This window comes from Patagioenas fasciata, chromosome 2 (genome assembly GCF_037038585.1).
Source record: "Patagioenas fasciata isolate bPatFas1 chromosome 2, bPatFas1.hap1, whole genome shotgun sequence".
Lineage (NCBI taxonomy): Eukaryota > Metazoa > Chordata > Aves > Columbiformes > Columbidae > Patagioenas > Patagioenas fasciata.
Genome location: NC_092521.1, coordinates 42,078,132 through 42,094,610, shown reverse-complemented (window position 1 = coordinate 42,094,610; position 16,479 = coordinate 42,078,132). Strand labels below are relative to the sequence as shown.

Below are 16,479 nucleotides of genomic sequence, written 5' to 3'. Positions count from 1 at the left end.
ACAAATTTGTAGCATCTTTGAGACCTTTGCGTGTCAAACAGACTCAATTAAAGTAAGTTAAAGTGCACACTAAACCATTTTTTAAAAGATGTAACTATAAATAGAATAATTCTGGACACTTGTTGGTATATATAAACTACCAACTTGCAGCTAAATTAGCTTCATTATTAAGCACCTTCTCTGCTGACAAGGTAATCTTAAGTGGGTATATTGTATTATATATAGGTGCTGACTGAATTATTAAAAGATACCCTGAGAAAGAAGCAATTTGCATTAAAAGTCTAAGGCAGTAAAGATCATATGGATTGTAATGAGAACAAAATTAATACGGGGTTACAAAAGGAATAGAACTAAAAGTACAGTTATACCACTGTAACAGCGACTGCAGAGCAAATGTGTATTATTTAAGAACCATTATGTGATGATGTAATTAAAGACTCTTGTAATGCATGATAACATGCAAAATAACAAGCCAAATTAATTTTATGTGTGCTCTTCACCTAGGACTCTTTGAATCATACAGTAATGCATTGTGTAGTCTTTTCTTGAAATATGGGGTACATACCAGCAAAAGCTAATTCAAAAAGGCAACTTCATACTCGCCAGGTTCATTTAAGAGTTAGAAAGCAGATTTTTCAGCTGTCATGTGATCTCTTCTCTTTAATTAATGAAGCTAAAGGGGCTATATTTAGTCACATAACGTAACGCTGCCCTGTCACTCTCACAGGCATTCCCATTAAAATGTGGCTGAGCTATCTCACTGGTCTATTTTAAGGAGGGAGAGGGCATGCTTATAAAATACTCCAGAGGTGAAAAAAAAAAAAAAGTCGAAGAGGTAAATCACTTGCACATACGGCACGTTTGGAGATGCAGGACAGAGAGGGCAGAAGGGCCAAGGGTAAGTGGCAAACGGCCATTCCCGCCCGCGCCCCGAGTCCTGCACCCGGCAGATTGGCATCGCGACCCGGGTAACTCCCAGGTGACTCCCGGGGCAGGAGGCTGGTGTCTTTCAGAGGCGGGGGACCCACCCTACACCTGCTTCCTCCGCCGGACTCCGAGGGCAGCGGCTGCCGCGGGACGCGCCGGGAGGTCCCGGCTGCTCGCCGAAGAGCAGCCACCGGCTCCGCCCGGGACGGCTCCCTCCAGGGACAGCTCCTCCCGGCCTCGCCGCTCGCCGACGAAGTTGAAAACTACAGGCGGGTCCGCCTCTGCAAGCGGAATACCCGTGCGAGCTTCGAGAATCTGCCGCGCTCCGGGGGCAGCCGGAGCTGCGAGGAAAGGGGCGGGGGCGGCGAAAGGCATCGTGAATTCGCCTGGTGAATTTTATACATAAAACGCGATTTCTCCAGGTGGCGGAGTAAAACGGGGTCTCCTCACCTTTCCCCAAACGCCTCTAAGAGAGCCTGAGTTACGGCATAATTCGAGAATTGCACCTCTCAGTCTCATTTCACAAAGTTGGGTAACTACGGCAGCGTTTCCTGCGGGACGGGCGGGGCAGCGTCCGCCCGCCCCGCGCGGGACTTCCCGGTGGTTCCCGCTGGCCCGTGGCTCCCGCTCTGCGCGCCGGGCATCACAGCTGGGCTTCACCGCCGGTCCCGGTCTCCTATTACCGCGATGGGGCGGCGGCGGATCCCTCCGATCCGAGAATCCCCGATCGAAGCGAGTAGTCCGGAGGGGCGCCGCCCTCCTTGCCGACCCGTCCGCGTCCAGCCGCGTCCCGCTACTCCACCCCCCCGCCGGCGGGGTAGACTCGCCCCAAGCCGCGCCGAGAATACCGAGGGGCGGCAGCGCAGCCGGCAGCTGCGCCGCGGCCCCGAGGGGCGCCAGCCACACCCCGCCTCTCCCCGCCGACCCCCTCCCTCGCCCCGTGGAGCAGCCGCCTCTCCGTTGCCGCCGCGCCCACCTCCCCAGGTCGGGCAGTCGATAAACCGCCGCCCCCAGCCGCCGCAGGGCCGCGCTCCCGCACCCTCCGGGGCCGGGCCGGGCCCTTCCCTCCCGGCGGCCGAGCGCCCCCTTCCCCGCCCCTGCGCCAGTGCCGGTGCCGGGCGGGGGGCGGTGGCAGCGAGGGAAGAGGGATGAGGTCATCCTCTTTCCCGGCGTCAGTCAGCTGGGTGGTGGCGGCAGCGGTTGCGGGCGGAGGCGGGCAGGGAGGCGGAGGCGGGATGCGCTGCTCCGGGCAGCGCTGCCCTGCCTGCTCCCGGCTCGGGCAGAGCGCGGCGGCGGCCCCGGCACCGCCGGCCCCCGCGGAGGCGGCGGCGGGGCGGGCGGGCTGAGCGCGGCTCCCCGCAGGCAGGCGGCGCTGCGGGCGCGGCCGCCGCGGAGGAGCCGCCCGCGGGCGCGCAGCCCCGCGCGGAGCGGGGACAGGGGACGCGGGGAGCGGCGGCTGCGGCGGCGGAGGGCGGGAGGCAGGAGGCGGAGGAGGAGGAGCAGGGGGAGGCGCGGGATAAAGGAGCGCTCGCTGCTCCCGCTCGCTCTCCGGCGGGGCTGAGGGAGGCATCATGGCCGCGAAGTCGGACGGGCGGCGGAAGATGAAGAAGGGCGGCGAGGTGGCGTTCACGCCGCTGCAGAACTCCGAGCACTCGGGCTCCGTGCAGGCGCTAGCCCCGGGGCTGCCCGCCGGCGCCGGGCCGGGCGGCGGCAGCGACGACGACGAGGCGCCCGGGGGCGGGTGCTGCAGCGGCGGCGGGGACGGCTCGGGCGGCGGCTCCCGCTCCTGCTGCTGCTGCTGCTGCGGCGGTGGCAGAGGAGGAGACGGCGGCGGGGGCGGCGGCGGGGGCTCCCGGGGCTCGGGCGGGGGTTCGTCCTCCCTGTGCCTGCGCCTGGGCAGGGAGCAGCGGCGCTACTCGCTGTGGGACTGCCTCTGGATCCTGGCCGCCCTGGCCGTGTACTTCGCGGACGTGGGTACCGACATCTGGCTGGCGGTCGACTACTACCTGCGGGGCCAGCGCTGGTGGTTCGGGCTCACGCTCTTCTTCGTGCTGCTGGGCTCCCTCTCCGTGCAGGTCTTTAGCTTCCGCTGGTTCGCGCACGACTTCAGCACCGAGGACAGCGCCGCCGCCGCCGCCGGGCACTGCCCCGCCGCCGAGAGCAAGCTGCTGGTGAGCAGCGGCTCGGCCGCCGCGGACATCGACGCCGCTCGTCCCTGCACGCCGCAGCGGCAGGCGTCCACCGCCAGCAAGAGCAACGCCACGAACAGCAGCAGCAACAGCAGCAGCAACGCTGCTGGCAGCGGCGCCGCCGGTCCCCGAGCCGGCGGCGGTAGGTCGGCGTCCTGCGCCTTCTGCATCTGGCTCCTGCAGTCTCTCGTCCACATCCTGCAACTCGGGCAGGTCTGGAGGTGAGGAGCCGGGCGGGAACGGCGCGGGGGACGGGGCCGGGCTCCCCTCACCGCGGGGGATCGAGCCTGGCCGCGGGTGGGGCTGCGCGCGGCGAGCGGTCGCTTGTCCGCCCCGTGGGTCCCTCTTCGGGACAGCGCTCCCCGACCCACCGAGCCGTGAAGGCTCTCGGGGGTGGCCGAGTCCCCGCAGGACCGTGAGTGGCTGCGGGTGGGGGGTGTCCCGCCCCGTCGAGGGTAGCCCCACCGGGTCCCTGGACGCCCGATGCCGCACGGGCAGCCGCCGCCCCGGCGGCGCCCGGCTGATGCAAGGTGCCCCAAACTTCCTGGGAAATCTGTGCCGGAGGCTACGGGGAAAAAAGGCAACAGGCGGGGAAAAGGGGAATGCCCCGACAATGGTGCGTCTCCCAGTCTCCTCACATGTGGCCAGGACAGCGATGCCGCCAGCAGGGAACTTCACAGCGAAGAGTTTCTTTTCAGAAACTCTTAATTAACGCCTCCCTCCAGTTGTTGTGTCTTGATATTTATGTGTAAATATGCTGCGTGCAGTCTGCTTCTTGCTATGCATATGCATGTTCGATATATGTGATGTAGTAATGTCTTCTAAATCAAACTTTTGAGTAGCTGCTGTCAAAAATATCCACAAGAGACGTAATGTGTGTTACAGAAAGGATGTACTGAAATAGGTTGTGGAAGGCGCTTATTGCAAAGAGAGATGACATCACAGTTTGCAAAAGTAATGTTTTCCTTTATTTTAAGCAATTTTCCAGGAAAGATTTCTATGTAGGCTGAATGCCCTGTAAATACATTAAGTGCTGCCTGGAATGCAGAATGCATAGTGTGTAAGGACTTAAAATTGCCACATATAATTGTGTAGATACTGTGTTGAAGAAGGTCATGCAGTGAGGCAGTGCACTAAATCAACAGCTGAAAATACTTTCGGGGTTTCTTGTCTGATGGGTGGAAAGGAATTGTCTCATGCTTCTGTTTTGGAAACACTGGGGTTTTTTTGTTGTTTGGTTTTTTTTTTTTTCCAAAATAATTTCGTTAGAGAGTTTAATTTGCTGTTACCCTAAACTGCCAACTCTGGTCTTTTGGCCTTTTTAATCTCTGTCCCACCCTTTTGGACAGGCATTGTCTTTGCTCTGTATTAGTGAAGTATCTAGTACTGCTTATTTCTGCTTGTGCATCAAGGCATCCAAGTACTGCTAGATAAGAAACTGAAGATATTGGGATGGCATCACTAAGTATCTTTCACTTCCAGACTCCTTCATTTATTATAACAAACCCAATTTTCTAAACTTGTGAAACTAACTCAGACTTACAGGTATGCTCGATATTAACTATGACACAATCCGAGAGGGAAGCAGAATTCTGAACAAAAAGTGATGCTTTGTTCTGGGTCTTGAATGCTTCTATGCTCCTGTATGCTGTACCTTCACATCTGAACACAAGTTAAATTTAGGACTTTCTGAAGGAGATGGGTTTTTTATGCAGTGTTTAGTATTGGTCCTGCAGAGACAGAAAAGTAGGTACAATGGCTCCAGTTGTACATAGACATTCATGTTGATACTCATCTGTACAGAACACAGTGTGTATCATGCTGAGTGACAAAGAAGACAGTTTTACAAAGTCTGGCATCACGATTATATTGGAAAACACAAAGGGCAGGGCTTTGGGTGGAGCAGGGTGCACCTGATACTGCACAGTACTTCTGTCAGATGAGGTGGCTGGGATTTAGAGCTCTCCAGCTGCTTTCTTTTTGATGAAGCACAATCTTTAGCAGAAGTTTGGCTCCTTACAAGACCACCTAGTCCTCTGTATTTAATACTAGTTGAGTCTTTTTTGATCACGTGTAGCTTTTCTTCATGTTTTATGTGCAGTAGCGTAAGACTACCAGAATATTAAATTGATGAGATGTGATACGACATTATTTATGGTTTAGCCTGTTGTGATGTTGTTTTTTTATTTGTTTGTTTGTTTGCTTGCTTTTTTTTAGTGAAACGGCCACAGAAATGTTTGTCTGTCAGTTAATGAGTAGTATTTCTTTGCAGTTTTACACAAATATACAAATTGTATGGTCAGTTGTATGCACTCTTGCATATCAGCACTCTGTAATTGATTAAAGTGACTTTGTTTTAATTCCTAAGTATGTTTCTCAAAAAGGAGAGCCTTTCGAGTAATCTAAAACTAATAATCAGCACCAGAAAGGAGAGGTCACATCAATCCCTGAGAAACTCTGTACATAAGCATGGAGTCAAAACTAAAACAATCCATGGAAAATAGTTATGACTTTCTAGAAAATAGAGGTGTCACACTTTGCTGTTTAGAACTTCTGCTCCACAGTGTAACATCTGCATTGGCCTGAGCAAACATCTCCTCAGCATTTAGACTGAAGGATAATCTCAGGTGTCTTCCAGGTGCATGTGTCTGAGACTAACTTCTCCATCAAAGCAGCCGAACAGACTCTGCCAGCTGTGTTAGCACCACAAGGGCACACGTGCTGGGGGCATCATCCCCACAGTTGACAAAACCTGTGTTACCCTTGATTCTGTGTTGCAATCTGTGTTTTTTCTCAACTTTCAGTTTTCCCTTTTTTTTTTTTTATTGACCCTGGTTAAAGCTCTCCTATAGTTATATTTAATTTTCTTGTCATTTATGTATTGAATCCCCCACAAACAAAAATGACAATAATATTTCTGTTATTTATCTGTTGACAAGGAGTCCTAGGTATGAGAACTGAGGTTTTGCATAAAAGCAAGGATATCCGGGAATGAGGAGAGAGGTTTGTCAATATACAGAGACTACTTTCATTTGGTGTTTGTTGTCCTCTGCCTTCTCTGAAAATGTTGAATTGATTCTTGAGGTCTTCAGTTTCCCTTTATATGTCCCATTGCCAAAGGTCTTGGGGGGGAACTGTGTCAACTACTTATGTAAGGAAGCCATCCTGAGGAATGAGGGATACAACTGGCAATCACAATGTCCCTGGATTAAAAAAAAAAAAAAGAAGTGTAAAAATGTGGTTTTAGTGATTAGTTCCATCAAGATGATTTTTAACAATTCCAAAGCTTTTCCTTGTCTTACATTCAAGATTAATTTTTGTTTACCAATATATTGAAAGCCAGATCATTGAAAATGATTATGTGTTAATTTTAAATAAAATGTGCTAATGGGAAATGAATGAGGTCTTTAATGTGGCATGGAACAATGCTGGAAATAGGCAATCTATAATTGCTAAAACAGTTTTTTCCTGGAGTGTAAAGAAGAGGATCTGCAGGAGCAGCTAAACTGCCAATCAATTCTGAATAAAAATGTATCTTTTTTTTTCTCTTGAAGCTGTTATAACTATTTCCATTTTGAAGAATAAGCATATACATTTTTTTTTATTCAGGGGGTTAGATGTTCACAAACTTCCTGATAACACTGTCCCTCAGTTAAAATTCCGGTGAAGTCACTGAGGAGTTGCTTGCCACATCTGAGTGCAGATACTAGGCCTTCGTTGGCAGCTAATTTAATATTAAAATATGGTCACTGGTGAGATTCTGTCTTCAGAGATAGATACAGATGCATTTCCTCATCTGTACTTCCAGTGTGTTCTGTTTTTTACCAATATATGGACATGGAAGCCCCACTATGAAGCCCAGTTTGCCCAAGTGAGTGCTGTGAGAGACATGGCTTTTTCTTAGCAGACTCTGGGGAGTACAAGGAGGATATGATGCATCAGATCTTTGTATGTCATTGAAAGGAAAAAAAAAAAAGGGAAGTGGATGCTTTAATTTGTAGTCTGTAAGGACTGTGTAGAAGTATATGCACCAGCAGGATTCAGATAAACTATTGCCCTTTGAGCCTGGCATCAAAATGTGTGAACACCACCCTTGAGCATCCCTTTAATTCACTAAGCTTCCCAGGCTTAGCCCTGGCTTTCAGATCTCACAGGGGATGGCAGGACTTGGTGACTGGATGCCAGAGATAATAGTTAAGGAGTCCTGAGAGCCAGTGGGTGAGTGAAAGAGGAAGACTGAGATGGTGCCCATCTTATGGTGTCTGGGAAGCAAGAAGTAGCTCCCTGAGACAACTCTTGTGCCTTGTAGGGGAATGGCATGAGCAGGCTGCCTTGGTGCTCAGAGTGCTTGGAGGTTCCCACAGTGGCTGTCATTTTGTCATTTTGGTGGCTGCAGTCGAAGTGCCTGAAAGGGAACTGTCAAGTTTCTGTAGCTGACAAGGCCAGAGGAAGAGTGAATCATTGGAAAGAAGAGGACTGGAAATTACCCCTTAGAATTATTTCTGGGTAGCTGAGATGACACTGAGATGATTAAGTGTATCCCTCTCAACAGAGTGAGGGGTTTTGGCTGAGATTTACTAGCTGTGTGGGAACGCACCTAGAGAAGGAGGAGGAGATGCCAAGTTAATTGCTGGCCCTTCCAGGGCAGGTCTGTGTTCCCTGAGAAGTGATGGTCTGGTTCCCTGAGAAGTGATGCTATGATTGACTATATCTGTTTATGTGTAATATTAAGAAATCCTAATCTTCCTTCTCCTACTTTGTTCTTGCTTGGTGAAAAAAAAAAAAAAAGTTGTAGGAGGGTTATATAGGTGATGCAGGATTCTTGAAACAGTGTGAGTTGCTGTCTCAGTTGTGCCCTGTGGAAGCATTCTTCCCAGGGCTGGGTCGTCTGCCAGAGAAATTTCATTGCCCACACTCACAAGCCTCTCCTTTGCAATCTGTTGATGCTCTTACAATTTAAAAAAAAAAAAGAAAATAATAATAATAATAATAAAGGTGAAATAGTGTCTGCATTGTGTATGAGAAGTCCTTACGACTTCCTCAAGTACTCGTTGTTAAGCCTCTAAGTTGGAACTGTGAGCAAGGTAGTACAAATTAAGAAAAACATCATTGGTCTTTAAATCACCTCAACTCCATCTTTAAGTAGGTTCATTTGTTTTTTCACACTTTCATTCTACATAGTAGTTTTGACACTTTTGTTCAGTAGTAGTGCAGGAGTTCATTGTAGTTAGGTGGTCAATAATTCCAGCTGCCATTGGACTTCACACTGAGATGTGATAATATCTCAATCTGACACCAGCTTTTCTCGCTGTTTTGAAATCTGTCAGATAATTTGTCACATTGAGTCCAAATTTATGAGTCATAGCCGTTTCCTAGACAAGATTATTGCGTATCCTCCCCATCTGTCTCTTAGTGTACTGAAATGCTACCACTCAGCAATACCATATTTCTTTTATTGAGTTACTGCAGTGCTTGAGTTAAAGTCCTACTGGCTGACTATTTTGCTTGCTGTGTCTTTAGAGCTCAGGAAAGGTGATGGGCTGTCAGAAAAAGGAATTAAAATTTTCATTCCCCCACTCCAGAAAGCAGGATTAGAAGGGGCAACCCACCCTGTAGGTGGCCTAACTACATTTACACTCTTGCTAATATATTCAGCAGAGTAAATATTCTTTTGTTGTTGTTGTTTCCTTTTTTTTTTTTCCTGAAGACAGTGATATGCAGATGAAGGTTGTGCCTTTCAAATTTTTTTGAAACACACAAGTGAATCTTTAATTCGTTCTTAAAAATCTCACAAGCCTGCATACAAATCAGATTTGGTATTCAGTTTATTCTAATAACCTAAGCTACATGTAAAAGATGCTGATGTACTTTAGAAGAAAGATACTGTACTTTAATAATTAACAAGGGTTGTGTCTGTAGAGAATATTTATCAGTTACGTAAGTGTTCAAATTTTCAAAGGCTTGCTTAAGCATGAAAACTTCTGATCGCTCAATTGGCTTGATAGGAGAACTAATATTTTATACACAGAATGCTTTCTAGAAACTTATATATGGGAACAATTTATATTTGTTGTTTTCCAAACAACTGGCAAATCTGTAAGAGTTTAAGGGTGTGTGTTTCAAAGGATTTTGTGTCACCATGTATAGATATTATTCTAAAGTTCCTCAATGCCATGCAGGAATGACTACATACACACCATGAATTCAAAGAAATGTTTCACATTATAATTTGTTTCTAGGTGTTGTAATCTTGCAGAAAGTTCTTGTAACCATATGAGTTTTCCTGGCTAAAATTCCTGTGTTACTTACATTGAGGAAAACGTTTAGTGCTGAAAGGTCAATTTCCATGTCCACACCTCCTGCGGGAAGGCAGGAAAGTGTAACACCACAGCATGTTCTATAGCTTCAGTTATTTTGCTCCCTATCTTCAGGTTATTTATGTCAGAGCTTACCTTGTCCAGAAGAGTGTGCTCCCTGTCAGCTGACTTAGCCCTTAATATTTGTCCATAAGGACTGACTTTGCTACAAAGATACAAAAGTTCTAGTAAAATTAAAATAAAATAAATTCCTGTGTCACTTATAACAGTATTAGTTCATTCGGCCATCTCTCTGTTCTAATTAGGTAGCTTTTAATACGCAGCAGATCAATCACAACAATGACTTACAGTTTCAGTAAACAGGCTGTTTGGGAGGAATTTATCAGACACAATCAATAGCTCTTTTGCTTGCATTTCAAGGTGCAGTAGAAATTTGCAGTTGCTGAAGTATGTTCAAAAAGTGGTGCCATTTTTGTTAATTTTAGCACAGCTGTCAGTTGTACACATTGTGTCAAGAGGACATACAGGAGTGGAAGTGGCAAACAGGCTATAAAAGGAACTGTTTTGATTTGTTTGATTTTTAAAATGAAAGGAGGCTGATATAGAAGAGAACATGAGGGAGAATTGTGGGAACATATAAAAGCAAGCACGTTCTGAAAAGACATAGGAATAGCAGTTAATCCTCACACATTATGTAGCTAACTCCAGTTTATTTCCCTTCAGCCACTGACCAAAGAGAGATTCTTTGAATAATTTTCTAAATGACTGCTTGAGAAACTGGAGAAAGAGGCAGGAAAAAAAGAAGAGTTGTATGTCTGGGCAAACTCACAGTGAAAATGTTAGGTGATCTCTGATTGCAGTGAGTAGTCATGATAAATACATATGTGAGGTATCAGTTTGACATCATTTTATAGGGAAGAGAGTACTCTATCTTTTCATAAATTTTAGAATTAAAAAAATAATAGATCTTGGATGTATATTTTTCCAAGAGATTTTACCTGAATTTCTTGACAACCATAACCTGAATTATCATCTCCCTGTGGTCTCTGATTGCTGAAGTGGTTTTTCATCACTCTTCCTCTGTTTCCCAGTCTGAATGGCTGAAATCAGTAATAGCACATTTTTTCCCCTAAGATAAAATAATTGTTATACTATGTTATTATCTCCATTAGTTTTCTTTTGACAACATGCTTGTACTGTTCAGTATGTTCATGGTATAAGATTTGTATGGTGAGGCCTATTAATCTTTTTTGATTGGAAGGGATAATCAGTGGGGGTGGTCAACACTATCAGTTACAAATTAGTTGGTATCACAAGTTGGAGCAAATGGAGCAGGACTGTTTTGCAGGGTGTTTTCAAAGGAATTTTGTCAGCCAATGATGTGACAACAAAAGTAACTTCTTCTCATTCTTCTAAAATTGGAAGGTGTGACTTAGGCAAGACTAATGTACCAAGACTAATGTTTTGTGGTGAATAAAAAGGAAATTAACCTACAGGTGGAAGGACAGTTTTCCTTATCTCTATCAGCTGCTATCTATCAGATTTATTCCTGCCCTTATGAATGAAGGTTAGTGGTGCCATGGTTTTCAACATTACTCACTTTAATGGGATGTTTTCATCTAAACATCTGATCTATTCTAGGATCCTGCCAACTTCTCTGAGTGGTGTTTTTCCATTCATGGTGCATGGAATCAGTATATTAGTTCCAGCAGGTCCGAGAAAAGTACCTTGCAATATCAAGCACTAGACTTCAGTTCCCTATAGAGAGATCTATACATGCATAGAAAACAACAAAAAGTCACTGAACTAACACTTTCATGGTTTAATACTGGCTACCATGGAACTATAAGCTTTGTCGTTATAAATGTGTGGTCTTTTTAATCTTAAAGAAGGGTATGGGTGGAGTTGTGTCTCTTATTTTTTTTTCAGCCCTAATCCTTATATGCTTGCTTTATATGGAAATCTTTCTGTGAGCCAGATCTAAAATATGGCTCTGCTTCACAAAGCAGAATTTAGATGTTCTTCAGGCATATGGACCTGAAAACGTGATCTAGAAAACTGGGCTCAACAGCTTTGTTAGGAATGTTCTCGAGGAACTTGGATATAATGGATGATAATGTTCAACTTGAAAGTGTCTTAGAGGCTTGTATTTCTGCATTTTGGCTTCATTCAGAACATCCCCAGCACACACAGCTCAAATTCCTATTTCTCATTTAAGCTCATTGCAAACCAGAAGCTAGGCTGGAGTGGCACCAAAATGCCTTCATGTATCCAGTTGGCAAGCATTGTTTAAACCTGCTTTATGGGCAATGATGAGCTTGCATCCCTGACAACTATTACTGGCTCTGCCTTGTTTTATAGTACTGGAGAAATGTTCCTTGTGATTAGAGCATTTGATCAGGTTTTAGGAGATCTGAGACCACCGCCCTTTCCGGCTCTGAGGGCTCAGGTCCTGTCTCCTGCGGTGGTTTTTGTGCTGAGGCTTAGGTGAGACTGGATGGGGACATTTAGTGTCTTTCCTGCTGGAGCTGTTTCATCATGTTGACAGAAATATCCTGTTCTCGAGGCCGGAGTGGAAGACCCAATATTTAGGGCTTTCAAATGGGACCAAATACCGATTTCCTTGTCTTCCTTTTTTAGTGCTTAATTAAATTTTGTTGCCCACCTTTTAAACCTCTCTCTCTCTTTATCCTAAAAGTGCATCGCCGGTATTTCTGTTTATAGACACTCATCCTTCATGTATAGTATAACCACAAACAGCACCATAATACATTTCCATCTATGTGGAAATGCCTACTTAACTTACTGGAGTGGCTCTATGTGATCTGAAGTGGCTGAAGCATTGGTTTATTCATTTTTTCATCAACATTTCTCTGTCATATGTAATCAACCATAGAAAAAAAGAAAGAGGAAAGGCGGTTTTGATGTGTCACTCAGTAGCTGTTTCAACCTTTTCCTCTGCTGCCTCATGCAAAAGTAAATGAGACAGAAATTTTTAAAAAGCCTGAGTTCCTGGATCTCGCTCTGAGTTGACTTCCTGATAGCACTTTTGTAGTTGATTTTTATCAATGTAAGCAGTACAGCTTTGTAGCTGAAATAAAAGCCCAGTATTTCTTTACCTTCATGTCCCAGCTTCTTGACTCTCAACTCACCTCAAGCTCCACAGCAAGTACTGCCCAAGTATCCAGTATGCATAATTTTGGTTGCCTTTTTTTTTTTTTAACCTGTCTGAGTTTCAGAAATGAAGAATTACATATTCCTTTTACTTTCATTGGAGTGGGACTTATTACTGGTTTGTTTTTTTTCTTAAAAGTGGAAGGACATATTAAATGGCTCAGCTTGGACTGTCGAAAGCAGTGAATGCTTCTGAAAATGTTATCCTTTAGTTATTTAGTATGTATTTGCAGTCCAGATGTTAGATGGGTATTATGAAGCTTCATTTTTGTAAAATACTTTGAGATACTCAGACAGAAAATTATCTAGGTGGAAACAACTTAAAATGAATTATCATTTCAATGTGTTTGTCAAAACATGTTTTAAGTTAAACATGTTGAAAACATGGACCTCTCTCCATAATGGACATCACTGGGACACTGAAGGAAAAATTTTAGATTTTTTTATATTTTAAGGATTTATTTTCTCAAGGCTTTATGCTTATTATGCCCATAATAAAAAGTTTTATCCTTCACCCTATTTCCTTCACCTGCCCACTTCTGCTGCTTCAATTTAGCTCATCACCTTCTGTCTTGTGCTGCTTTCCTTACCTGTTAGTTTGCTTTGTAAACTAGATCCAACATGCTACAGAAAAAAAAAGGGTTAGGATTTTTTTTACACGTAGTGGAGGTGCTAGAATCAGCTTCAGCTCAAAGCTTCTGAATACTGGACGTTTGAGCTTCAAATGCCGTGACAGCAGATAAATGAGCTGAATGTAAAACCTTTCTAGTAGTAATGGTGGAAACTACATTCAACACAGAACTATTGGAAAAAGCATAAATGTAAACAGAGTTCATAGTATATTAAACCAAGATGTTCTGTAAGTAAAGACTGGGCAATTAAAGAAGATTTACCCAAGTGAAGCCAAATACAGTGCAGAGGATAATTAATATGGCAGAAACAACTCAATAATAATGGCTTTGAACTTTTACAATAGTGCATTAATGCGTGTCAGAAGGAGCGATTGCATTTACAGTCAACAACAATTTGTTAGGAATTTTTACCACACAGGTTAATTAAGAACTCATGATAAGAGAATATGAAAATTACCTTATTGAACTGAGGGCTCATTATTTTTCCTGTACCCGAAGAATAAAATACTGTAGATATACGTTTTTCTGTAAGCTGTCTTTATTCTGTTAGTGTCACTTCTGTGGCACAGCTACTCCATTATTGATTCCATTGACTTAGAGAATTAGTGAAATATTTGGTGTGCTGTCTCCATAGCTAGATTAAACCAAGAGGGTTGCTGTAAAAGCTAGCAAAAAGTTCAAAACAAGCCACCCCACCATCAGTCCCTAAGTTTGTCTCCAAACAGGATGCCTCAGCCCCTTGTAGAGCCTACTGGTGGGTTTGGATAAGCAGAGCATAAAAGCTCAAGAGCTGAGAAGGCTCTGGTTGAAATGGACCTGTTCCCTTTCCAGATTGGACCTGTTATTCGGATCCTGTCAGGTAGACCAAGAACTTGGGAATTTAGACTTGTTTTGTGAGTTTGTGGGGTTTTGGCACTCATCAGTGTCAAAGTATAGACCCTCTAGAGGGAGAATACAGGTCTCATGACCAATCTGTGATTTGGGCCATGGGAGGTTCTTCATGTGGGACTTGTCTCAGATAGCCCACAGGAGGTCTTTAATCTTTTTGCCTCCTTTCCTCTTCCAGTGAAATCTATTAACAGTTTCCAGCCTCACTCACCCATGTTGGCAAGGTGGTAAGCTGTTTGTGAGAAGGATTTCTTTCTGTTCCTTTGAAAGCTTTCTAGCACAGCAGGAGGTTGATATTATGCAGTAGTTTTGGGATACTTGTGTAATACAAGTAATAAAGAGTTGTTACTACTTGTGTTTTAAGGTTATGTTCAAAACAGAGTGGTGTGTCTGAGGAGGTGCCTTTCCTAACTCCTCTCAAAGTCAGTTGCACACCTGGACTCAGTCCTTCTTGTTGAGTCTGGCTATTCCTACACTGCCCATCTTTACTACACGGTGTGTGGATTCTCACAAGGGAGTCAAACCTTTCTGTTATGAGAACCAGAGCTTTTCAACACGGCTAACACTTTTTAATAGGACAGGTACTAGACTTGTGGTAGATCCTACTGCTGCAGAATTCATATTAATGAGCTGTTACCAATGTTATTTATGATGATTACATGAGAGATTTCTTTAACAAAAAATGAAATGATACATCCACACCTTTCTGTTTATTAAATATCAAATACTCTGATTGGCTTTCTTTAAGCGCAGAAAGTATTGGATGGGAAGAAGATTTTGAAAAAAGGTTGGCTGCCATCTGAATTAAGTATATTTCAGTAATGACATAAAAAATGTTCCTAGTGAATGCTTAAAGTAAGAAATAGGAGTGTATTATAATAAAAAGTATAGTATTTAATTTTTTTATCTATATAAGGATTTTAGATTTCCATAAAATGATTCATTGATCTTTGAAACAATTGGGGGTCAAATTATCAACTTGTATTAAAGCAGGATGTTTTCAATGCCTCAGCAAAACCTATATCCCTAATTTTCTCTTTTATACCAGTACCTAAGGAGGAAAGATGGCCAGTAGCTTTATTTGACAGCTAGCACTAATATAGGAGTTCAACTTGAAAGTACACTGTTCATAACCGTCCTCATAAAAAAAACCTTACAAGTATTCTTTTGAAGTTCATTTATTAATTCAGTTTGCCTGTGTTAATGACTTGTACTGGTTTTTTGAGCTTGAGCTTTACTAGTGCAAATAGTTATGGAAGGTGTATTTTAAACCTGAGTGCCAGAATATTAATCAAAACCTTAATTACTTATTCAGTAGTAATATTCACAATTCATATGGGTATTACTTAATTTCATTACTCATCCAATCAAGGATCAGAAGCAATGACATATGATTTAAATAGCAAATTGTTTTGGATATTTCTAATTAGTAGACACAAAGGATTGGTTATTAAAGAAATTAACTTAAGCACCTTGAAAACTGAAGAATAACCTTGAAATAAGAATAAACTCCACATTAAAATCTATTCACATAAAGATTTGATCCATGTCTAGTGTATAGAAACTATTTGCAAATAAATAAACAATAGAAATATGATAGAAATATATCTTCTAATGGCATGCCATAAATCATTCTCTGGAGAATACTTCATGAATAGCAACCTTAATAAATGTGGGGAAGGAGAAAGAAAGACAGAGGGATTATTTACATTCATTTCAAGTAATTGTTTTGGGTTCAAATACTGCAGCTGTCACTCAAGACTGCAGTTTATTGTGAGAATAGCTCTTTGACCAAATAAATTCTAGTTTCGTCATAATGCAGAACGTGTCACACCATATTTGTCTTATTATATGGGAGTCTACCACTGTTTCATCTGCGTGTTCACTTCCCCATCCTCAAAAACCTGTGAAGACTCCTTCTGAGGAGGGGTAAGGTTTTGAGAAATGAGTCTGAGAATATGAAGGACCAGTGGAAGAACTGGGTCCTTCTCCCTGTCCCACTGTCGCTCCATGCTCAGTTAAGTGTCCATCATCTCCACTGCAACTCAAAGTTCTTGGTTTCTGTGATGTACCACTTTTGATGTCAAAGGCTGGCTGCTCTGCAGCTCCCTTGAAGCTGCATTTCTACGAGCAATATTAGATTCTACAGGCAAGGAAGCACAAAGCCATGGGAATAGTCTAAGACTTCTATTGATTGCCATCACTGAATGTGTATGTAGCTGTGATTTGTTGCAAGCGCTTTTCTGACACAGGCTGTCCCACGTCTAATTTTTTTGAGGTGAATGTCATTTTAGCATATAGACGTCACAAAGAGAAGAAATGCATGAAGAAGTCAGGTAAAATCTAGGAGCC

At 43.9% G+C, this 16,479-nt stretch overlaps 1 protein-coding gene across 1 annotated transcript in view; it reads left to right on the top strand.

Moving 5' to 3' along the window:
- The first annotated feature begins 2,435 nt into the window (after positions 1-2,435).
- The window catches only part of XKR4 (XK related 4), a 236,191-nt gene continuing 222,147 nt past the window's right edge, over positions 2,436-16,479 (top strand). The window contains exon 1 of the mRNA XM_065832519.2: positions 2,436-3,337. Within this exon, the coding sequence (XP_065688591.1) occupies positions 2,499-3,337 (839 nt within the window). The 5' untranslated portion in view covers positions 2,436-2,498. The remainder of the gene's footprint in view (positions 3,338-16,479) is intronic.